Below are 22,828 nucleotides of genomic sequence, written 5' to 3'. Positions count from 1 at the left end.
CAGATCCAGCACTGGAGGTTGGAAGCAATGATGTATGGCAGTAGAGGTATGCTTTCATTTGGGGGAAGGGGTAGGGGGGATTCATTAAAATAGGTTACCGTCTTTTGCGGGCCATAAGACACTCTGGACCATAAGACACACCCACCTTAGAAGAGGAAAAACGAAGAAAAAAAAATTTTTGGTTCAGAATGTTTTTTTTCTTGGTTTTTCCTCTACATGTAGGTGCATCTGGTGGTCTGGTGCTGGGAAGCCCGCAGCCACCTGCATCTGCCCAAAGCCTAAAGCCGCCCGCAGCCCCCCCCGGTAACTTTATTAGTAGTCTCATGGATGGCTGCCATTGTCTTAGAAGAGCATCGCATGAGCGCAACCTTTGCAGGACCAGGCAAAGGTCGCGCTCCTGCGTTGCTCTTTTAAGACAAAGGCAGCCCTCGAATAGCAATGGAGCTCTGATCAACCAGTCGTCCAGATATGGCTGAACCAGGACACCCAAGATGCGGAGGTGCCCCACCACCACCACTACAATCACTTTGGTGAAGGTCCGGGGTGCCGCAACCAATCCAAAGGGCAGTGCCACAAATTGGAAATGTTGCCCCAGAACATGGAACAGCATATACTTCTGGTGGTCCAGGAAAATGGGAATGTGGAGATACACCTCCCTCAGATCCAGGGAGGCTAGAAACTTCCCCAACACCACTGATGCTATCACTGAGCGCACCGTCTCCATGTGGAAGCGAGGGACTTTCAGTGCTGCATTGACTGCCTTGAAGGCCAATTATCAGATCCTTTCTTTGGAACAATTAAGTATATCGAGTATCTCCCAGAGCCAGAGTCTTGCTCCGGTATGGGTTCGATGGCTGCAATATCCAACATTCTGTGGCCTGTGGCCTCCATCCAAACCACCTTCTCGGGGTGGCCCACAGAGGAATCCAGAAAATATGCAGTTAGAGGACAGAGAAACTCAAATCTGTAGCCATCTCTGAGAACCTCCGGAACCCAGCAGTCAGAGGTGATGACCTTCCACTCCAACAGAAAGGGCGACAATTGCCCCCCACCCCAATGCGCGAAGGAGATATTGGCCTGGCATCAGAACTTTTTCTTAGTGGAAGCTGCCGGCCGACAAAGTGCGATCTGGAAGACATAAAGAACCGTTGTCCCATGGAAGGACATGAGTACTGACAAGAAGGTTTGAAAATTTGAATGCCCAGAACTCCTAGAAGGGCAGGACCTGCTACCAGGCAATACCTTGGATTTACGATTCTGAACACTAGCCACAAGGTCATCCAGACCCTGGCCGAACAGGAGCAGACCCTTGAAGGGCAACCGTCTCAATGCTGCTTTAGAAGATGAATCACCAGACCACTGCCGAAGCACCACCATGTCAGTTTGGACTGACATGCCCGAGCCAATGTCGCTTTAACACCAGCTGTGGCCGAATAAAAGAGATGCTTAAGGATGAAATGCACACATCGGTCCTGGACATCATTCAGGATCACCCCTCCCATTGCTGGGGAGAGATGTGCGTTTGGTGACCTGCGCCACTGAAGAATCCACCTTCGAGGAAGTAAAGTGCTTGATAAATATTTATGAATGTTATACATTTTTAAAATGATTCATCATTCACATTATTTGATTATATTGAAACTGGCCTTCTACTCCTGTGGGTTAAAATAATGTTGGACCTGTTCTTGGAGGAAAAGTTCACACAGTTTTAAGGTAGACTTGAGAAAATCCACTGTCACTGGAATCTTTCTACTTTTTGGGGGATCCTGCCAGTTATTAATGAGTTTGATTACCTACTGTTGGAAGAGGATATTGAGCTTGATGGATCTATGATCTGACCCCACTATGGATATTATATTCTTGAATTCACACCCTTTTGGAATTAGATGAATCTGAATTATAAATTTGAATTACTGCTATGGAAGATGAGCTTTATCTCCATCTGCTGTTTAAAGACTGAGGTGATTAGATTTCTGATAAACAATGTAAATTTTCAAGGAGATCATAATCACTTTCTGCATAACAGCTTCTATCAAAATTTTGATCCATCATTTTCTCTCAAATATAATGGCTAAATGATGGTTGAAGAAGTGTGTTTTTATCAACCCATGGACTAAAGGTCTCTTTGAGAAATCCTTCAGGTGTTATAAGGTATTAGCATTCTGAGGAATAGAGTCTAAAGTGAATGACTGATTTCTACTTTACATATAACCTCCTGTTCTTGTTCAAGGTGTGGGATCATGGATCAGTTCCTTTATCTCAAAATTATCTATTTGAAGTTTTTCTTTCTGGAGTTAGCTCCAGGCATAGCACAGCAGTGTTTAGAATCCCTAATAATCTTTTGTTACACTGTCTCAAATTCCTTCTGTTTTCATTTACTTGATGTGTTAGTGGCATTTGATACCAATGATCATACAAAGTCCATGAAGTAACTGGAAACCTGTAAATGCACCACTTGCTACCATCATTTTTTTAAACATAGTAAGAGATAATTTTGTGCTCTCAGTCTTTACTATTTGTTCAGATGTGATCTAAGGAATTTTTAGTTGCGTCCTCCTTTGGAATATTATTAATGCCTGAGCTTGTGAAATTGTGTATGCATACATATTTGCTTGTATCTAAGCACTCTTGGCAAAGCACAACAAATAGAATCAAATATAAACATTCAAAATATAGTCTCATAGGGGGGTCTTAGGCAGCTGGGCCAACCGGAATCTTAGGCCTCCTTCCTAGTGCAATCTGGGATGCACTGGGAGTGGCTTAAGACTCAGATTGGTCAAATACCAAAAGCCACGCCCATCACCTTTGGCATCTGGCCAATCGGAGACCACTGTGTGGGAAGGGTCATGCACACAACGCAACACACCCCACTTGTTAGGGTTCAATTAAAGGATGGCAAGAGGGCCTTCAAAGTCATTTATAACAGTACACAAGAAATGTGTGAATATTCAGCTATGGCTCCTCTAATTGCCTCCTTTCTTAAGATGTAGCTTATTTGTTAACTGATGTTTTTCTTTTTGTTACTTTTCAAAAATAAAAACCAAAACAACCGCACAAATTTTTCTTTTACTTATCCTTTTAATGCAGTATTTCTAGCATGCCCTGATGGGACCTGTTTCGCCTAAAAGGGCTTTTTCAAGGGTTCATAAAGGAGCTCTATTTCAGCGTCCTTACTCATTTGGGGCTACAGTTGATTTGCACCTGTAAGACTCAGATTGATCAGATACCAAAAGTCACACCCATCGCCTTTGGCATCTGGCCAATCGGAGGAGACTACCGTGTGGGAAGGGTCATGCACACCCAATACTTTACACTAAACCTCCCCCCCCTCCTTTACAACCGTAGCACAGTTTTTAGTGGCAGTAACAGCTCCAATGATCATAGAATTCCTATGAGCATCAAAACTGTTACCACCGCAGCCGGTGCTAAAAACCGTACTACAGTTTTATTTAAAAAAGTGTGTGTATGTGTGGGGGGGAGGGGATGGGGGGGTAAGTTCAGAGCTCCAACAGCACGATTCCCTTCCAGTGCTTGTATGCCTGATGTAATTCCGCTTGTTGATGAAGAATGAATCTGTCTTTCGAGTTTTGATGGATATTTTCTTGTGACTTGGATTGGCCACTGTTAGGAGATGAGAAGCTGAGCTTAACGTACTGTTGGTTTGACTCAGCATAACCGTATGCGTTTATTTACCAGTTAGAGATTTTAAGTGAGTCTCGAAGTATGAGCTAGAAGATGAAAGAAAATGATAAAGAAAGAGAAAATATGGTAGAAAATAGACGAACATGGAAAGTATGATCATATTTTAATGCAGCATATATTTCCTTATAAACCGAAAGGATACCACATGGATATCTTTCACACGCTTTCTCTGTCAACACCAACTGGCTACCTCATCCACATGTAAAAATAAACTATTCTACAAAAGTCATTTTTTTGTTTAGGGATGTTATTCTTCCAGTAGAAAAAAGATCTCATATTCTGCCTGTTATAATAACAAGAGTAATGTGGCCACATCTTGCCACATTATTGTTTAAAGTCTTATGTTTACTGTTGAACAAAACATTTTCTTAAGAGGTACAGCAGGGTCTACCATGTGGAGAATGGGATCTACATCAAACCTAAAAGCATTTTGTGGCAGCTTAAGTAAAAACTAGAAAGTATGTGCTCTGGAAACACCATTCAAAGACTTATGAGCAGCTCTATACACTGGTCTGAAGGTCAGCCTCCTCTTCAAATCCTTAATGCTCTATTTATGGTTTTAGACACGAGGTTAGTGAGATATAGGTGTGATAGGGTGAGGTAATCTCACTGCAGGAGACAATAATTGACAGAACACGAAACCTTGGACTTCAAAAAACCATCCTCTTTTGGCCTTAACAACCCAGCCATCAACAGTGATGTAAATTTCATCTCTATCTTCTGTGCTCATTAAACTTACAGCCTAAAGCACGGAAAACAGGATCTTACAGGTATGATCTAGAACTTTGGCTTGTGAGCTACTTTTAAAATGACCAAGTCAAAATGATCTACCAACAATAAAATTTTAAAAAACACAAAGTACACTGTACGCAGAGAAAATGTTAATTATTATTTGTATTCGGGTTTTTTTTTCAGAAGTCAAGGCAGTTGACTTTAAAATGTGCAATGTCACATCAGTAACAACTATAAAAAAAATAGACAAATATACCCCCTCCCCTTTTACTAAACGGCGATAGCAGTTTTTAGCACAGGAAGCTGGGCTGAATGCCCCTCACAGCTCCCGACACTCATAGGCTCCCTGTGCACAAAAACACTATCGTGGTTTAGTACAAGGGGGCCATAATGCAAAATATAGACAGCAGATATAAATTCTCAAAATGGACACATTTTGATCACTAAATTGAAAATAAAATTATTTTTCCTACCTTTTTGTCTGGTAATTTCATGAGTCTCTGGTTGCACTTCCTTCTTCTGTAAAGCCAATATTTCTTTCTTTCTGCCTTTCTTTCTTTCTGTCTCTCTCCCCCTGCCCCCTCTTTATTTCTGTCTTTCTCTCTCCCCCCTGCCTGCCTGTCTTTCTTTCTTTCTCCCTGCCCCCACGCCGATTTCTCCCTACTTCCCCGAGCCAGGTCTGGCGCGTACAAGTGCCGGATCCACAAGCCTTCACCTCCGACATCAATTCTGACGTTGGAGAGGAAGTTCCAGGCCAGCCAGGCAGCGATTGGCTGGCCCAGAACTTCCTCTCCGATGTCAGAATTGACGTCAGAGGTGAAGGCTTGAGGGTCCAGCGTTTGTACGCACCTGGCCTTGCTCGGGGAGGCAGGAAGAACAAGATCTCAAAGGCAACGTGATCGACTCGTGTTGCCTTTGCGATCTACTGGTTGATCGTGATCTAGAATCTTTTCACTACAACAAATTTTTTCAACACTTTATTTCAAAAAAACATCAGCCACCAATAGAACTTCTTTTCCCCACAATCTTTGAAATAACTAAATAAAATGTTTTGATCCTTCTCCCTCTCTTTTTCATTATACAAATGTATTTCTGCCCTTTTCTATTTTGTATCGGTATGTTAATGTTTGTCTGTGCGTTTGATTGTCTGTAATAATAATTGTAATTTGTTTTTAACTTATGCCCTCTTTATTCTTTGTTTTTATATTATGTAAAACCACTTTGAATTTTGATAAGGCGGTATATCAAATTTTTAAATAAACCTAAACCTGAAATTACTACTGTTTGGTATCACAAATTGTGTTCATTTGTTTAACTACAATACACAGCATTCAACCTTTACATGCATGACATGACTTTCTTATTGTACAAAAAAAAATGTCATTAACAAGAATGCAGTTCATGCTTTGTTGTTAGATAATAGCTATGTGAAATATTAATGAATTGCCTTAATCTGAACACAAGCCAAAAGTGGAACACAAGAACAGATCTCCAAACGTAATGAATTGTTCAAATGCACTGCAAAGTTTTCTGTATTTTCTTTTTCTGACTTGGAGATGCTATATGGATGTGATATAATTAAGGTTTCTGTTTGTAGAATTTAACAGCTAAATACCGATAAAAGACCTCTCACCTCCACCAGCTTGTTTTATACCTTTTGCTGTTTTTATGCCTTTTCCAAAATTTTGATTCCTAAATCATTCAAACTTTTATTTATTTGTTTGGACTTGGTTCATGCTTTTTTCAGTTGTAGCTGAAGACAAGTTACATTCAAGGACAGTAGGCATTCCTCTATTCCTGAAGGGCTCACAGTCTAAGTTGCCCATGGTTACAAAGAGTTGACGTAGGATTTGAACTGGGCTTCACTAGTTCTCAGCCCGCAGCTCTAATCATTAGGCTACCTCCCTAATTAATTTGTCAGAAAAGGTACCAGCAATAGTACTTGTGTCATGATAAATCAATAAATACCAACTTTTAGACCCTCAAATAACCTTAATTATCTTGAAAATACATATCTAAGGAGGGTCAATATTCAAAATGCTTATGTTTATTAAAAATTTGATATACAGCCATATTTAAAGCATGAATCACAAATGTTTACAATATAAATGAATAAATTAAAAAAATAAAAACATTAAAAGATAAAAATAAGAACTCCAATGTTACAGTGGCAAAGTATACATTTAAACCAAGGTACAAAACATGAAAATAGTGACTACATAGAAAGGCAGAATGTTGTGTCAATAGACAGGTCCAACCAGAGCAATGAATGTCATGTAGAATTATCTAAGAAAGATGAAAAAAAAAAAGTGCTATCAAAAGAATCTTAGATTTAGTGAAGGATAGCTTGGCTCAAAGAAATGAACTTATGGCATTCCATAATCTGGATACTACAAAAAGAAAGCGGAGCTTGGGCGGGGTTAGTCATAAGAACATAAGAATAGCCTTACTGGGTCAGACCAATGGTCCATCAAGCCCAGTAGCCTGTTCTCACTGTGGCCAATCCAGGTCCCTAGTACCAAAACTCAAGGAGTAGCAAACTGAGTGGTTGGAGGGAAACTACTACACATGCACAAGTCCACAGTGCTTTCCAAGAAAGATCTTCCTAATCAGCAGAAGACAGTCACGAGACTCATGAGGGCAGATAAACATTACCACTAGCTGGACCTTCACCTTTTCATTATTCAAGATTCTCTGTGGTTATTCCATGCCTTCTTGAAGAAACAGAGCCACCGAATCTTGGTTAAATAATCTCCCAAAAATGCCAGAACTGATTAAAAAAAAAAAAAATTAAACTAATAGCAGGAATTTTGTAAAAAGGAGAAGTCTTAAATGCATTTCAATTTCAGAAGGGAAAATCTAAATTTGTATTAATAGCCACACAATCTTAATTTTTAAAAGAGCTCTGACTAGAAATAAAAGACAATTTCAGGGCCTTTGTAAAAGACCTTTCCAGAAATTATGTGTTGTAAAATCTACAAAACTGGCATACGGTTTGATGTAGGCAGAACAAGACAATGGCGTTTGCCTCCTTTGGGTACATGATTAAAGTGGAAGCCTGAAGACTTGAATATGCATAGACTTTTCCAAGCACTAACTGAAATGAATATGCAAAGATTCTTATTCCCAATACAGCAATGTAAAGTTACCAAATCTGCCACTCTTGTTAATTTAATTAACAACTCATTCAATTATCCAATATAAAATGCAAATGAAGTAGATAGTTGACAGCATACCTAGTTATGTTCATTAGAATAATTAAACAACTTCAACTTTGAAACAGGAATGGGAGGCATAAAATAGAGGCTATTTTTAATTAAAAACATTTTAATTAGAAACTATAATTCTACAGCAAACACCTGATTGACCCTCATCAAAGACTGAGACATTACCTTTATTACAGAGTTATCCCTTAAGAATTTGTCTTTGGTAATGTGGGACTTGTTTCATGGTTAATAGACTAAATGGAGGCAACTCAAGAACTCTCTCATCCATGAAACACTTTTATGCAAAACAGATGCCCAGTGTTAAACCAAAATATGAGGTTGTAATTCCCTGCCTTGTAAACATAAGCTGTGCGCCAAATAGTAAACAAGAACTAACATACTGATGTAGACAGAAGCCAGTATGATTTAGCTTTGAGTAACGAAGGCAAAGCAATCTAACGATTACGTTGGTAACAATTTCATGCTCTTAACACATATATTTCAACAAGTCAAAACCAATGTCTTGGCAAAATATTTTATTACTTTCATGAGTAGAAGACTTTTTGAGAAAGTAACATAAAAGCTGAATATTTAGTATCAAAATGAATAAAACACATACATAAACAAGTAAGAACTCTTATTGCATTTTGTTTAGAAGAACTTCTGTTTAGAACACTCTCATACCCTGACAAAAGCCATAGCATGATGGCTGACATGTTGGTTCTACCTACCCAGACACGGCAAGACCCGGACAACAGCAACAATCATGATGCCAGCTGCAGAAGCCTAAGAGAGCACTCTCATTGAAAGATCTTTTCCAAGAATGATACATTCAATAATCTCCCATTACAAGAACGCTGGGCTAGATTTATCCAAAAGCACAGTTACTTACCGTAACAGGTGCTATCCTGGGACAACAGGCAGATATTCTCACATGTGAGTGACGCACGCAGCTCTGCACAGAGTCACAAAGAATAAGAAAACAGTTCCTGCTCGAAAGAGCTTACAATCTAAACAGACAAGACAGACAAACAGAATGCCATGGATACAGTTAAGGGGAACCGTTAATCAGCGGGCTGGGTTGGAGGGCAGAAGAGTAGGGTTAAGGATTGAAAGCTATATCAAAAAAGTGTGTTTTCAATCTACTTTTAAACAAGGAAAGGGAAGAGGCTTGATGGACAAACTCGGGTAATTTATTCCAGGCATAGGGGCAGCTAGATGAAAGGAATGAAGTCTGGAATTGGCAGTGGAGGAGAAGGGTAAGAGTGACTTATTTGAGGAATGGAGTTCTCTTACTTTTCCTCCCCTTACTACCCTTTTCTTCTGTAACATTCCCCCTCATGCATTTGTAATTCGCTGAATGTCCAGCCTTCTTTCGATGTGAACCGCCTAGAAGACGTCTGACTATGGCAGTATAGAAAAATAAAGTTATTATTATTATAAGGAGAGAGAAGCGAGGAGAGATATTGAGGGGCAGAAGAATGAACACACTTGTAGGTCAGCATTAAGATCTTGAACTGTATGCGATGGCAGATAGGGAAGCCAGTGAAGTGACTTAAGGAGAGGGGTGACATGAGCATAGCGATGTTGGTAGAAGATGAGTCGTGCAGCAGAGTTTTGCACAGATTGCAAGGGGGTGAGGCGACACTGAGGGATACCAGTTAGTAGTAGAGTGCAGTAATCTAAGCGTGAGGTTACGAGAACTTGGGTAGTGTGCTCAGAGAGTAAGGGGCAAATTTAGCCACAACATTTTAAGAGACCATTTCTGTGGGTTAAGCATGATTTATATTTAGAAAATATTTTATAAATGTGCCCTTCATTAAGTTCATTGAAACAGCTGAACTTTATTTTTTATGTATGCTTGCAACAACAGACATAAGAAAATATATAAAATTTGTTTATATTAGTTACACCAAAGGAAAACACATTTTATTTATTTAAAACTTCTTATAACCTGCACTATCTTCAAATCTAGGTGGCTTACAAGATATACATAATCATAAAAATACAAAACAAAACACAACAATGAAAATATATCCTCTAACTCAGCAATCATAAAATACATATGCTGCAAAAACCATTCATCAAGCATAAGCTTACTGACCAAAGTATGTTTTGAGCTGCTTCCTAAAGGACAATAAAACTGGTACTAAATGAGCTGCATCAGATAAAGCATTGCAAAGAATTGGCACTGAGACATAAAGGTTTGTCGATGTGACCTCTACTAGGCGCATTAGGCTTGATGTCTATTTGCAAAATGAAGATTATATAGAAGAGTATAAATCTTGAATGTCTAAGCAATACTGGAAGACGACTTGTCATGGAAAATCTTAAAATCCAAAGTAATCTGATTCATTAACTGTTCAGATATTCTTGAAAGTATATTACAGAGCAATTTTCAGACTGAGTACTTAAATGTAAAGTTTATGTGTGGTTTTTACCTGCAGACTTTATCCTTAAATCTTTTACTGTTCATGTACTGTGTATGTAGAGACCCCTTTATTAGTTGGGTTACCTTAGAGATGCTCTATCTTTATGGAGTGGATGCGGTATATAAACTTAAGGTTCAGTTTAGTTTAGAGATGGGTACATGATCACTTTGTGATGTCTGTGGTCAAAGTTAAAATTCATGACACGCAGACTTCAGAGGATGCTTCTTCAGCAAGCTCATACCTTTATGAACAGATGACTAATGGCACAGTGTGGAAACAGGCAAAAAAGGTTGGAGGCAATAGTCTTGAAAATAAAATCTTCCTTTAAAGGCCATACCAGTAATGAATAATTATGTGCAAAATGAGAATAATAAAAAGGAAAATTGTCCATCGAATCAATGCAAAGTGGCTGCAACAGTGTCATTTCATCAACAAAAAAGACTAGATCTCCATCGAGTAGTTTCATGTACTTCAAACGCCAGAACTGTACTCTCTTACTCAAAACTATGGCAAACAAAAATACTCATCACTCCTAAAGATTATGCCTTTGTTATTTATTTTTTTGCTTTCTTCTGTTACTCTGTAGCCCTTTTATTCTTCTCCTAAACTTGTTGGGACAAAGATTAAGTCTTTGCAGGTGTCACAGAGTTTCTGAGTTCTTACACCTTTGGTGATTCCCTGTGTTCCCCGAGTGCTCTCTAATTCTTGAATAGGTTAAAGATAAGTCCCTGGGTGGGTGTAATATCTCCTGATCCTTAAGGCATTAAGACATTTACCAGTTCCACTGTCTCCAGAATTCTCTTCTCCATTTGGGACTCTCAGGAGTCAGCAGTTTCACTGTTCTCTTTTTGACTGAAGTTCAGGATCCAGTCTCTCTATAATCAGACCTTCTTCCTTAGGATAACTGGTGCCTCAGAAGGGCAGTTGTGAGTCAAGCTGACGTTCCCCCATCAGTTCACTTAATCTGGGAACAGTTCTATCTGTCTTTAGTAGTTCCAGAGGACAGCTAGTAGCTTCTGTGCTTTATTTCTGCTTTTTAATTCAATTAATCTCTAGGTTAGGGAACTAAGGCTTTGGTGGGCTCCTGAGTGGGGTTTCCCACTTATTGTTCCTCTTTATGCTCCTTGATGGACACCCTCTGAGGAAGAAAGATCTCCTCCTAGGTGGGGCCTCTCTGAGGGAATAAAGATCAGGCTCTTCCCATGTACTTAGGTTTTTGTATTTCTCTCCAAAAGGTCAATCTCAGATGCTATTGAACCATAGTTTCAGAATAGACCAATTATGCAGTTTGATTAGCCCCTTTCTCTGGAGCAGGGTATCACAAAGCTCCTCTGGCAATGGAACAAAAAGGTACATCTGGGGTCCTGCTAAATATTTGTCTTATCTAGATTGTAAGCTCTATAATGCAAGGACACTGTTACTTACAGGTGTCTGTACAGCACTGCATAGGCCTGGCAAATGCTTTAGAAATTATTGTTATTAATATTGTACAGTAGTAGTAGTTGTAGAATTTGAAAGGAGTCTATGCTATTTATAATAATGATGTTACGGTGCTACTCATTTTAATAACTTAAATAGCAGTCCAAGTTCACAGCAGTTTACAATTGTTAAATCACAATCACAATCACAAACTAAAAATAGAAATATTCAAACAAAAGTTAAACTGAACTGCCAAGAAACCAGACTCTGCATACAATGCAACACCACAACACCACAAAAACAGTAATACATGTCCTCTAATACTGTGCAAAATATAAAGACAGTAGATGTAAATTTGAAAAAACTGATACATAACAATCACTACTTTACAAATTAACAAATAAAAATAAAACAAATAATGAGAAATAAGAAAATACCATTTTATTGGACTAATCCCCGTAAGCTCGGTCCTCATCCCCACAAACCACTTGATTCCATCCACACTAGCCTTGAATTGTTTTATATTGAACTTATTATATTAAAATATAAAAAGAAACAATATTCTGTACAATTGTCAATTTATAAATCAGCATCTTCTCCCCACTCTCTCTTCCCCATTTCCCTTCAGTGTCCTCAGCCCACTCTCTCTCCACTTTCCTTCAGCGCACACACATAAAAACAAGCAAGTAATGTTATATCATTTTCATTCTATTTATTCATAGAAATTAAAGTCTATATAATGCCAGTCACATAACCTTTGCCTTACCTGATTATCCAGGTTGTTTACAGTGAAGTATCCAACACAAATAATGATTTCATGCAGCAAATCTTCACAATGGTATTGGGCACAGTACCACAACAAAGAGCTGATAATGTGTCGGAAGGCCAAGGAAAGTCCCTCTGCACCTACAACAGTCTGAGATAAAACAACAATGATGATAAAACTCCAAATTCACAACTATTTTTCCATTATTTCTTACTACTAAAGTAAACCTTAATAAAATACTTTCAGTCAGAGCTTGTTTTAAATGCTGGCTGTGACATTTGAATTGTCCAAGTATATTCAGCAACATTGTAAGAACATAAGAATTGCTATATTGGGTCTCCTGCAATCTCACAACTTTGAATAATTTTGTGTCATCTGCAAATCTGATCACCTTTCTCGTCATTCCCATTTCCAGGCCATATTATTTTAGATTGAATTCAGGTATTATTCAGACCTAGATTAAAACATACACTGGAATTTAATACTGAAGGCTGAAATAAAAGCCTAATACGAATAAATACTTCAATTTAGATGTATGAATAAACACAATCAACTAAACTTTTCTTTTATTTAAAACTATTAGACCTAGAGATACAAGGCCCATATTCTATAAACTGCACCTTAAGTTAGGAATCAGTAGGCACCCTACTGGCTCCTAACTCGACTGATTGAGTTGGTACTATTACATGGCCTAGAATGCCTTATCTTCTCTAAAGGTCATGCCATAAAACTCATCTTTTTTCTCATCTACCGTGCACCCCACTCGTTTATGAACGCTCTTGAAGAACTACTGGAAGTAAACTAGTGGTATCCTACAAACAGATAATAGTCCTAGGAGGCTGTCAGATCTAGGCTTTATCCATATGGTAACCTCACCCACTTACTCCTCAGGCAACTTGTTAGACCTGATTTTCAAGACCAAAAATCAGCAAATTGCACATCCTAGCACCATGGTCCAGCCACCACCTTATCAGAATTGATCTACCAGCCAAAGTTAAACCAATCACAAGTATGGACAACTGACTACAACATGTGCAAAATGCAGCAGTTCGCCTACTCAAAAACCTGAGCATCCATGACCCCATTACTCCAATGTATCTTCAAAGCCCTGACACTGGCCTTCGAATTCTTTGTAAATACGGTCCCAACCTACATGTCAGAAAAATTATCAAGCTATATCCCTAACCGGCCTCTAAGATCACAAGGTGAAAGAAGGCATGCAACTCCACCAGTACAAACCCTCCAGCTAGAAAATGCCTGCAAACGAGCCTACTCCTGCTTTTTACCAAAATTATGGAATAAAATCCCAACTAACATCAGATCATTAACAGGAATACGCAACTTCAGGAAAGCGATAAAAACTCATCTTTTTATCTAGTACTGACTACAAAGACTGCTCAAATCCCCAAGCTAAGCCAGTCCAGACCCCCCCCCATATATCCCAACCCGCAAGCAAATTCCTATTATTTGTGAGATATTGCTAAAACTGTCCTATTACTATAATAGCCTAACACCTATGTTATCTTGAGAATAATAGTTAAAATTGATGTGCAACTGTAAATTGATGTGCAACTGTAATCCAACCACTCATGTCAGATTTATCCTTCCTTGTATAATAATTGTCCTATTAATGCATTGTATCTCAAACTGTGTGCCTCCTAGGATTCCAAGTGTGCTACGGCACGCAGTATGGCGCCAGCGCTGCCCGAGTCACCGAAGGCCTGCATGTTTGCCCCTTCTCTCTAGCGTCCTCCAGCTTCCCCCTTGGCTTCCTGGTCTCACCTTTATGTTTTAATTATCTTTATTAAAGTTTGCAAGAAAAGGTGCAAGTAAAAAGTCATAGCAGTGTAATCCAGAAACTCTCACATGTGCACAACTCAAACCCCCACCATCTCTCCGCCCATACCCTCCCCCCTCCCACCCAAAACAGTAATATCAACATCCAACAGTCTGACAAGTGGCGTGTGACCCCCCTTCGCAAGTTCAGTAATCGTCCACGGGCCTGGGGTGTAAGATCCATCCAAAATTGTTCCCAAATCTGACAGAAGCGGCGACCCGGGCCCAGTCAAGGTCACTGGCCTGTTGCTGCTCCAAAGAGACTTGCACTATAATCAAAGATCTCCACTGACTGTAAGCCGGGGGATCCTGTAATAACCAGTTTGTCAAGATGGCTTTCTTTCCCAAAAGCACAGTCCGTGCTACAAAAGCTGTCATCCCTTTCAATTTTGGTGTAGCAAAAGTATAATAACCAAATAAAGCTCTGGGCATAGGAGACCAACATCTGCCCCAAAGGGATGTAATATAGTTGCCCAGATCACGCTAGAATTGGAGAATCAAAGGACAAGTCCAAAGCATGTGTCCCAATGAAGCACGAGCCTGTGCGCACTTGGGACAATTATGAGTGAGAGTAATTCCCATCCGAGCTGCCCTTTCAGGGGGAATGTAGAGTCGCAGAACCACCTTCAATTGTAATTCCCAGTGTGTGACATTGGCAGACACTCTCTTGATGGTTTTCAGCACATCATGTATCTGTTGAGCTATCAAAGAGCACTGCAGGTCTTCTGCCCAAGCGGCCGACAAAATGTCCAGATTAGATCCCGCTTGGCAATCCCGGAGGCCCATTAAATGAAATTTAAGAGGGATCCTCTGTTGAGCTGATAGACTAAAGAACTCAGAAAGGGCTTCACGACTGTCCTCCTCCATAAGATGTTCGACTGGCAAAGACTGAACATAATGTCGTATCTGGTAATAAGCAAATATGTCTGTAGCTGGTAGGTCAAATGTACGACATAAAGTTGGAAAGGAAGCCAAGAGTACAACTGAAATAAATATCGGAGGCCCTTTACAGCCCATCGTTGAAATGAAACATTTTGCAGTCCCGGCAAAAATGCACCATTGCCCTGAATAGGTAAATACAGAGAAACCACAGAAGACAGTTTAGCACTTTTACAAATCCACCGCCACGTCCACTTAGCCGGAGCAAAAATGGGGTAATTTGCTACTACAAGGCGGAGCGACGGGTCGGCAACATGTAACATATAATTAATATGGTAAGGAGCCAATAATGACAGTTCTATTGGAGTTGCAGAAAAGTGAGAAGTGCCTCTAAACCAATCATTAATGTGCTGCATCTGGCAGGCCAAGGCATACCAGCGAATATGCAACAGGCCATATCCTCCCCTTTCCCTAGGGATGCACATTCGAGGAAGTGTCATGCAAGGGCGTCCCCCCCCCCCCCCCCCATATAAAATGTTGTAATCCCTTAGTAAGATTGGCGTTATGGGTATGGGATAATAATAAAGGAAGTACCTGGAATTGGTCCAACCATTTAGGAAAAAGCACCATATTGGTACAGGGCTACCTGTCCCGCCACTGAAAGGGGAAAAATGGACTAATTTTGAAGTTGTTGTAATGTATCAAGCAGTAAAGGGGAGATGTTACACTTATAAAAGGTCTTAAGGTCTCTAGGGATCCATACTCCCAGATATTTGATAGAGGTCGTAGCCCACGTAAAAGGAAACTCCCCCACCCAAGACTGTTGCAGGGCCAGCGGGCTAGCCAAAGCTGTGGATTTCCTATAATTTAATGTGAACCCCAAATAAAATCGAAATTCCTCCAGAGTTTGTAAGAGACGGGGAATAAAATGACTCGGACTAGTTAATGTGAATAACAGATCATCTGCGAAAGCTAATACCTTCCCAGACATCCCAGAAAAATCTACTCCAAGAATATCCCCCGTCCTGTGAAACAGTGCAAAGAAAAGGTTCCAAATAAAGTAAAAATAACAAAGAGGACAGGGGTCAGCCCTGTCTAGTGCCTCTCTCTATGGGGAATGGGTCAGTGATAACATCATTAACCTGGAGATGTGCCCTCGGGTTCATGTATAAAGTCTGTATCACCCGAGCATACCAACCATTCAATCCGATGTAATCAAGCACCTCAAATAAATATGTCCAGTCTACTTGGTCGAAGGCTTGTGCGGCATCTAAACTAAGCAGCAACATTGGTATGTCTTGAGCCTGCGTATGTGCTAGAGTCAGTATCGCCTTACGGACATTATGGACTGCCTGTCTATCTCTCACAAAACCCACCTGATCCGGGGCAATGAGATTGGGAAGAAAGAGCGCTAATCGATCTGCGAGTATTTTTGACAATATTTTGATATCTACATCCAAAAGCGATATGGGTCTATAGGAGTCAGGAGCCGTTCCCTCCCTCCCAGGCTTCAAAATTAAAGTGATTAAGGCCTCATTGGCTGCCTCCGGCAATCTCCCTCCCTCAACTACCTGAGCATAGTATTCCCGTAACGGGGGCCCAATCTGGGGGGCTAATAACTTATAAAATTTGGTAGTGAAGCCATCTGGCCCTGGGGCCGAATAATTCCTTTGGGTCTGAATTGCTTTCTGTAATTCTTTAATATTAATTGGTGCATTCAAAGACTGCACATCCCACTCTAGCAATTTAGGAAGGCCAGAATCCTCCAAATAATCTCGAATGGGAGGACCTATTCCCGGGTCCCGCTGGCTGTAGATACCCTTAAAGTAGTCATGGAACAATCGCCCACTCCCACCCTCCCTCCCATTTCCCAAACCCACATTCCTAAGTTGTCACAGCTATAGACACCACTCAAAAGAGGGTCTAGAGTTGTGTAAGGTCACGAGTCGGTGCCTCCCCGAGCCCCGAGTCCCTCTCATATCGAGATATAGGTTTCACCCCTGCCACTCCAGCCCCGCAGCCGGAGCAAGGAGTAAGCAGTGAACTATATTGCTTCAATCAAACCATTACAAATATCATGATAGGCAAATGTATAGAAAGGAAAAACTGCAGAACCAAGTGGAAAGTCCGATGCAATAAGGAAAGCTGTGTGGCTGAAGTCCCCCCAATAACAGAGAGACCAGAAGCTACACTACCATGGTACTAAACAAAAGTAGATAACATTGCCAATTGGTAACCAAATTATACCACCCAACACTGTCAATTAGGATCCAGAGGAGGTAATACCTGGGTGTTCAAATAGTTCGCTGCCTCCAAAGATGAATCAAAAGTATGCCACTGGCCTTGGTGATGTAGGCGAAGAATAGCTGGGTAGATAAACATAAACCGTATCTTTTTATCCGCCAAGGTAGAGCAGAGTGGGTAAAACAATTTTCTTTTCTTGGTCAACGGCGCAGAATAATCCTGAAAGATGCGCACTTCTGAATCGTCATATTTCAAAGAATCACGAAGCTGCTTGTACTGTCGCAATATTTCAGCTTTATGATTGTAATTAAGCAGTTTAACGATGACCATCTTCGGACGCGCCTCTCGAGTCTGCACTCTGCCCATACGATGTGCCCACTCCAGGCAGATAGGGCCTAGACCCTCCCTCATGGGAAAATTTGTATCCAGCCACAATTCCATGGCCCGCAGTAAGGAGGACCCTGACATCGTCTCTGGTATGCTCAGAAAACGAAGATTAGACCTGCGGGAACGGTTTTCTAGGTCTTCAATCTGCTCTGCTTGTGCATGGGTAAGTGCCTGCAGGTCTTGCAAAGTTTTTTCTTGATTTCTAGAAGTGTCTTCCAGTTTAGACACGCGGGCCTCCACTTCCGTGGTGTGGCGGTTAGTGTCTGCCAGCATGTTTTCTAGCCGCTGTAGTTGGTCAGAAAGCCGGTCAATACCTGGTTGCACCGCCAAAGTGACTGCTTGTGTGATGTCCCGCAGCGCTTCGGGCATGAGCTGAGTGACCGTGGCTGAGGTTCCCGGGCCATTTTGTCAGTCCCCGGCGGCTACCATTCACAATCTTTTTTTGTATTACGCGTGGTCATCAGCGATACCGGGGACACGAGGAATCTGTCCATGCGGCTCACAGTAACTGCAATTACCTCCCAGCCAGCTCAGAATCGAGTCTGGGTGGCTGTGTGCGATGCAGGGTGACTCGGGGTCCGAGCTCAGGCAGCACACGTCTGCCACAGCCTATTGCATCACGTGATCCCCCCCCCGGTCTCACCTTTAAAGCTAATTACAGCAGCCTGCAGAAGATCGCCGGTAGGTAAAATGATTTTATTTTCAATATAGTGATTGAAATGTGCTAGTTTTGAGAATTTATATCTGCTGTGTATATTGTATGTATATGAAAATTGAATGGAAAAAATTGCATTACAGTTAGTAAAGGGGATGGGATCTGGGACCGAGCTTGGGTGGGCCTAGGGAGGTCCGTGGTGGGGGTACTCAGTTGATATTTGTTAGACTTAGGGGGTACTTAGCTTGAAGTAGTTGAGAAACACTGCTGTAGGCAATCAGCTGGCACCAGTGCCTCTCCTTCTCTCCGGCCCTCTTACCTGATGGCACCCCCTATTGGTATCTCAGGGCCCATTTGGAAGGCCTCTGCACATGCGCAGATGTGATGAGGTCATGCATACGCATATGTCATCATGGTGACATCCATGCATTTCTGGGTGCCTCAAGCCGTGGCCACTACCTTTACTGTGCCCCAGCTCGAGAAAGTTTGAGAGACACTGTACTAATGCAAGAAGTCTGTGCTCATTGTACTCCAATTTATACTTGTATTGTGCTCTTTTTACTCTAATGTATACTATGTATATAAACTTGTAACCCGTTCTGGGCTCTTCTTGGAGGATGGGCTTTAAAATCAAATAAATAAATAAAATAAATAACAAGTGGAAAAAGCCGTTTAAATGTGATTAAAAGTGGGTTAAAAAAAAAGGTAGGCGCCTATAAAATTGATGCCTTCATTGTGACTGGAGGCACTTTACGATGCCTAATGCTATTGTAGGCATGGCTAACACCGGAAGTGGCATTAGGCATCATAAAGCACCTCCGCAGCCACGATTCACATGAAAGGTAGGTGCCGAAAATGCAGGCCTTTAACATCCTGGCCTACATTTCCGTCACCTACCTTTCATGAAGCCGCGATTCTATAAGTGGTGCTGTTGCGTGATCGACAGAGTGGTGGTCGTTTTTTAGGTGGCCAACGATGATGGCGCTGTTTAAAGAATCCTGCCCTAAGTGGCTATCTCTGATTAATGCAGTATATTTTCACAATCATTATAGATAAAACAGATATTTCTGTGCAAATAAAAATGTTCTATGAAACCCTCATATACAAATGAAACTTTCATTCCAACATCTTGTGAATGTTTTAGATTTTGAATATGAGTGTAGAGAGATGCTACTGTGATTTAGAAGCTTTTGATTTTGGTGCTGGTAGATATAGTAAAAGTAGTAGGCATAGCTGGGTTTAAAAAAAAGTTTGGAAAAGTTTCTGGAGGATGAATCTATACCCATTATTAACCAAGTAGACTTGGGGAAATCCATACCTTATCCCTAGGTGTAAGCAGCATGGATTCTATCTACTTTTTGGATCCTGCCCGATGCATGTGGCCTGGATTGGCCACTGTTGGAAACTGTGAAGCTTGATAGACATTTGGTCTGACCAGTCGTGTAGGTCTTATGCAATTTTCTAACCATAATATATGAAGCATATGGCTCATCTCTGGAAAATACTTTTCAGACTGAAAATAGGAAATTAAATGGCTTAGGACAGATTTAATGTAGATTAAACATCTTTGCTTTTTCAAATATCTTTGTTGGAACATTTTCTAATTCTTTTCTGCAGAATCTGAAGATTAGTACTGTTCATTTATAAGCAATTGCAAAAATATACTTTATTACTCAGAGCATCTGGGCATTTAAGTTTTTGAAAAATTCTTTTGTCCTAATAGAAAGTGTGGCTTTTGTTATGATTTTTCTGTGTGTACAGTTCCACAAATGATTTTTCTCAAAGGGGAAACAAGCAATCTTTAGTACCTGCTGAATAAAAATTCCGTTCTTATTAATATCACATGTGCTATAATTTGAATAGATTGATAAAAATGTGTAAAAGTTAGATATCATTCAAACTTCAGCAGAAAACTTTTTGTGAATGGCTGCAATAGACAGAGATGTAGGAGAGCTAGATTTTATCTGTGCAGCCTACAGCCTCTATTTAATAAACATGTCAAACAGACAGAGCGACATGAGGTCAAAGGGGGAAAACTGCAAGCAAAGGAATGAGAATGACAGCCTCCTGACTATAACGAGATGAGAGAGCCAGCCTGTGGGAAAATGCCTCATCGAAAACTGTTTAAGTGATATCATGGTCCCCATGGTTGTGGGCTCAATATCCATATAATGGTCCATGACCTGAATAAGGCATTTATACAAATTGAGGACAGAATTCTTATTCCTGTAGCTTACAAAAGAAAAAAACAAATCATCACAGAGATTACTACATAGTGAAGCTAACTGTAATGTTATTTATCATTGGCAATAATATTTTTTGACTCTTAGTATGCTGCAAAGGTGATGGCTCCTAAGCAGAGTGTCACAGGGCAAGCATAATCCCTGCTGGCAAGGCCCAAAGGGAAACTGGTAGAAAAAAATGAGACAGTGAAATTGCTTATCTATAATTAGGATTCTCTAATAACAGCAGCTCAGTGGATTTAAACATACAGGGCATGTGAATCTGCCTCATGCTAAGTACCTTATTTTAGTCCAGTCACTGTAATGACTGGACTAAAACAAGTTGGAAGTGGGTATAAAAGAGGGGGGGAAATCCCTGGATACTTGTGAATGAAGGCTCATAACACCAGATCATAGACCTGATTTCAAATGAGCTGAAAACTTAAAGGAACAGGGAGATACTTCTGGACAGAAAAATGAACCCCTGCATCACAGCATTCCAAACTGGGGGTCATAAATCCCGTGTTTTGACCTGGATGGGATCTCCATGGATGCCTCATTATTCTACATCTTGGGGGTGGGGGGAGGACACCCAATTTTATTTGGCCATGATCCTGGTATCACAGTAACAAGATTGATAAGTACTATTCCATGTTGACTGTGGAAGCAACAAACAACTTAGTCAACTGTGGACAATTGATCAGTCTAATTTTGGGGCAAACCCCTAATAAATATGGACACTGAAACAAAATGCATTGCTAGCTGGAAAGAAAAGACTAGGGTTTTAGAGAGAGCAATATTTAAAAGATAATTTATTCATTTGATGGACTATTTACCCAGGTAATATTGCCTACCATGTACACCTACTTCCTGGTAGATAAGCATCTGAGGTTAGTTGCAGGTTTCTGGGTCTTGCTTGCTGGGTCTTTGTTAGGTAGAAACCGATGTTTCAGCCACCATGCTGTGGCTTTCTTTAGGGTATGCTCTGAAGTTTGCAGTGTGACTTTGTAAATAGTGGATTCACTGACCTGATTGGGAACAGGGCAGTCCACCAATATGAATTTTGGCAGGAAAGTCAGTTGGTCAGAAATTTGAGTTTTGCTGAGAAAGTCCACAGACTTCAGAGCATACCCTGAGGAAAGCCACTGCATGGTGGCTGAAACATCGGTTTCTCCCTAACAAAGACCCAGTTTCTACCTGACAAAGACGCAGCAAGACCCGGAAACCTACCACAAGCATAATGCCAGCTGCAGAAACCCTAAGAGAACATCTGAGGCTAGTTTGCCTTGAGTTCCTATCCTGTGGCAGAACTGAAGCATTCCACTGTTCAGAGGAACTGCAAGTATCTCCAGGATGGGATGGGAGGCAATAATGCATCTAGTTATGGATTTGCAAAAAAATATGCATTTCCATGGCTGGAAAAACCATCTGCAGACTGTACTTGAAAATCTCCGCAGGTACCTTTTCTTTGAATATATATCAAAAGGAAAAAAAATGCTCATAGTTATGCTTTAAGAACTGGTGCATAAAGACAGCAAATGATAGCAGATAAAGACCTGAACATTCCATTCAGTCTTCCCAATAGTCATATGCATTATAAATTCATGATTAAATCTTTTTTTTCTTGGATATAGACTGTAGAAGTCTGTGCGGTACTGTCCTTAGGTTCCAACTACTGGAGTGGCCATCAAAACTCACTCTAACTTATACAAGCTATCTTGTCATTTGCAGAATAAAGACCATAAAAGACTGCCCAGAACTCTCTTCATGTTCCAAATTACTGGCATGTTCCAAATGTTCTGTCAAAATACTTCCCACTCCATACTAAACCGAATTGCCACATACGTGGGCAGACCATACAAGTCCGCCAGTACTGGCCTTAGTTCATTTTATACTATTCATTTTTCAATTAATGATCCTCTATGTTCATCTCATGCCTTTTTGAATTACTGCAGTGTTTTCATCTCCACCATCTCCCTTGGGAGGACATTCCAGGCATCAACCACCCTCTCTGTGAAAAAGAATTTCCCAACATTACTCCTAAGTCTACCACTCTGCAACCTTAATTCATACCCATGGTGCGCCCTCACCTGGAGTACTGCGTCCAGCACTGGTCGCCGTACATGAAGAAGGGCACGGTACTACTCTAAAGGGTCCAGAGAAGAGCAACTAAAATGGTAAAGGGGCTAGAGGAGTTGCCGTACAGCGAGAGTTTGGAGAAGCTGGGCCTCTTCTCCCTTGAAAAGAGGAGACTGTGAGGGGACATGATCAAAACATTCAAAATACTGAAGGGAATAGACTTAGTAGAGAAAGACAGACTGTTCACCCTCTCCAAGGTAGGGAGAACG

General features: G+C 40.7%; 1 protein-coding gene across 4 annotated transcripts in view; it reads right to left on the bottom strand.

Moving 5' to 3' along the window:
- The window catches only part of SCAPER (S-phase cyclin A associated protein in the ER), a 392,992-nt gene that overhangs the window by 40,512 nt on the left and 329,652 nt on the right, over nucleotides 1-22,828 (bottom strand). For all 4 annotated transcript variants that reach the window (XM_033920795.1, XM_033920797.1, XM_033920796.1 and 1 more), the window contains one exon: nucleotides 12,258-12,407. In XM_033920795.1, the coding sequence (XP_033776686.1) occupies nucleotides 12,258-12,407 (150 nt within the window). The remainder of the gene's footprint in view (nucleotides 1-12,257; nucleotides 12,408-22,828) is intronic.

The sequence above is a fragment of the Geotrypetes seraphini genome, chromosome 14 (assembly GCF_902459505.1).
Source record: "Geotrypetes seraphini chromosome 14, aGeoSer1.1, whole genome shotgun sequence".
NCBI lineage: Eukaryota > Metazoa > Chordata > Amphibia > Gymnophiona > Dermophiidae > Geotrypetes > Geotrypetes seraphini.
The sequence above is the reverse complement of the archived record's forward strand: the minus strand, read 5'-3'. Positions and strand labels throughout refer to the sequence as shown.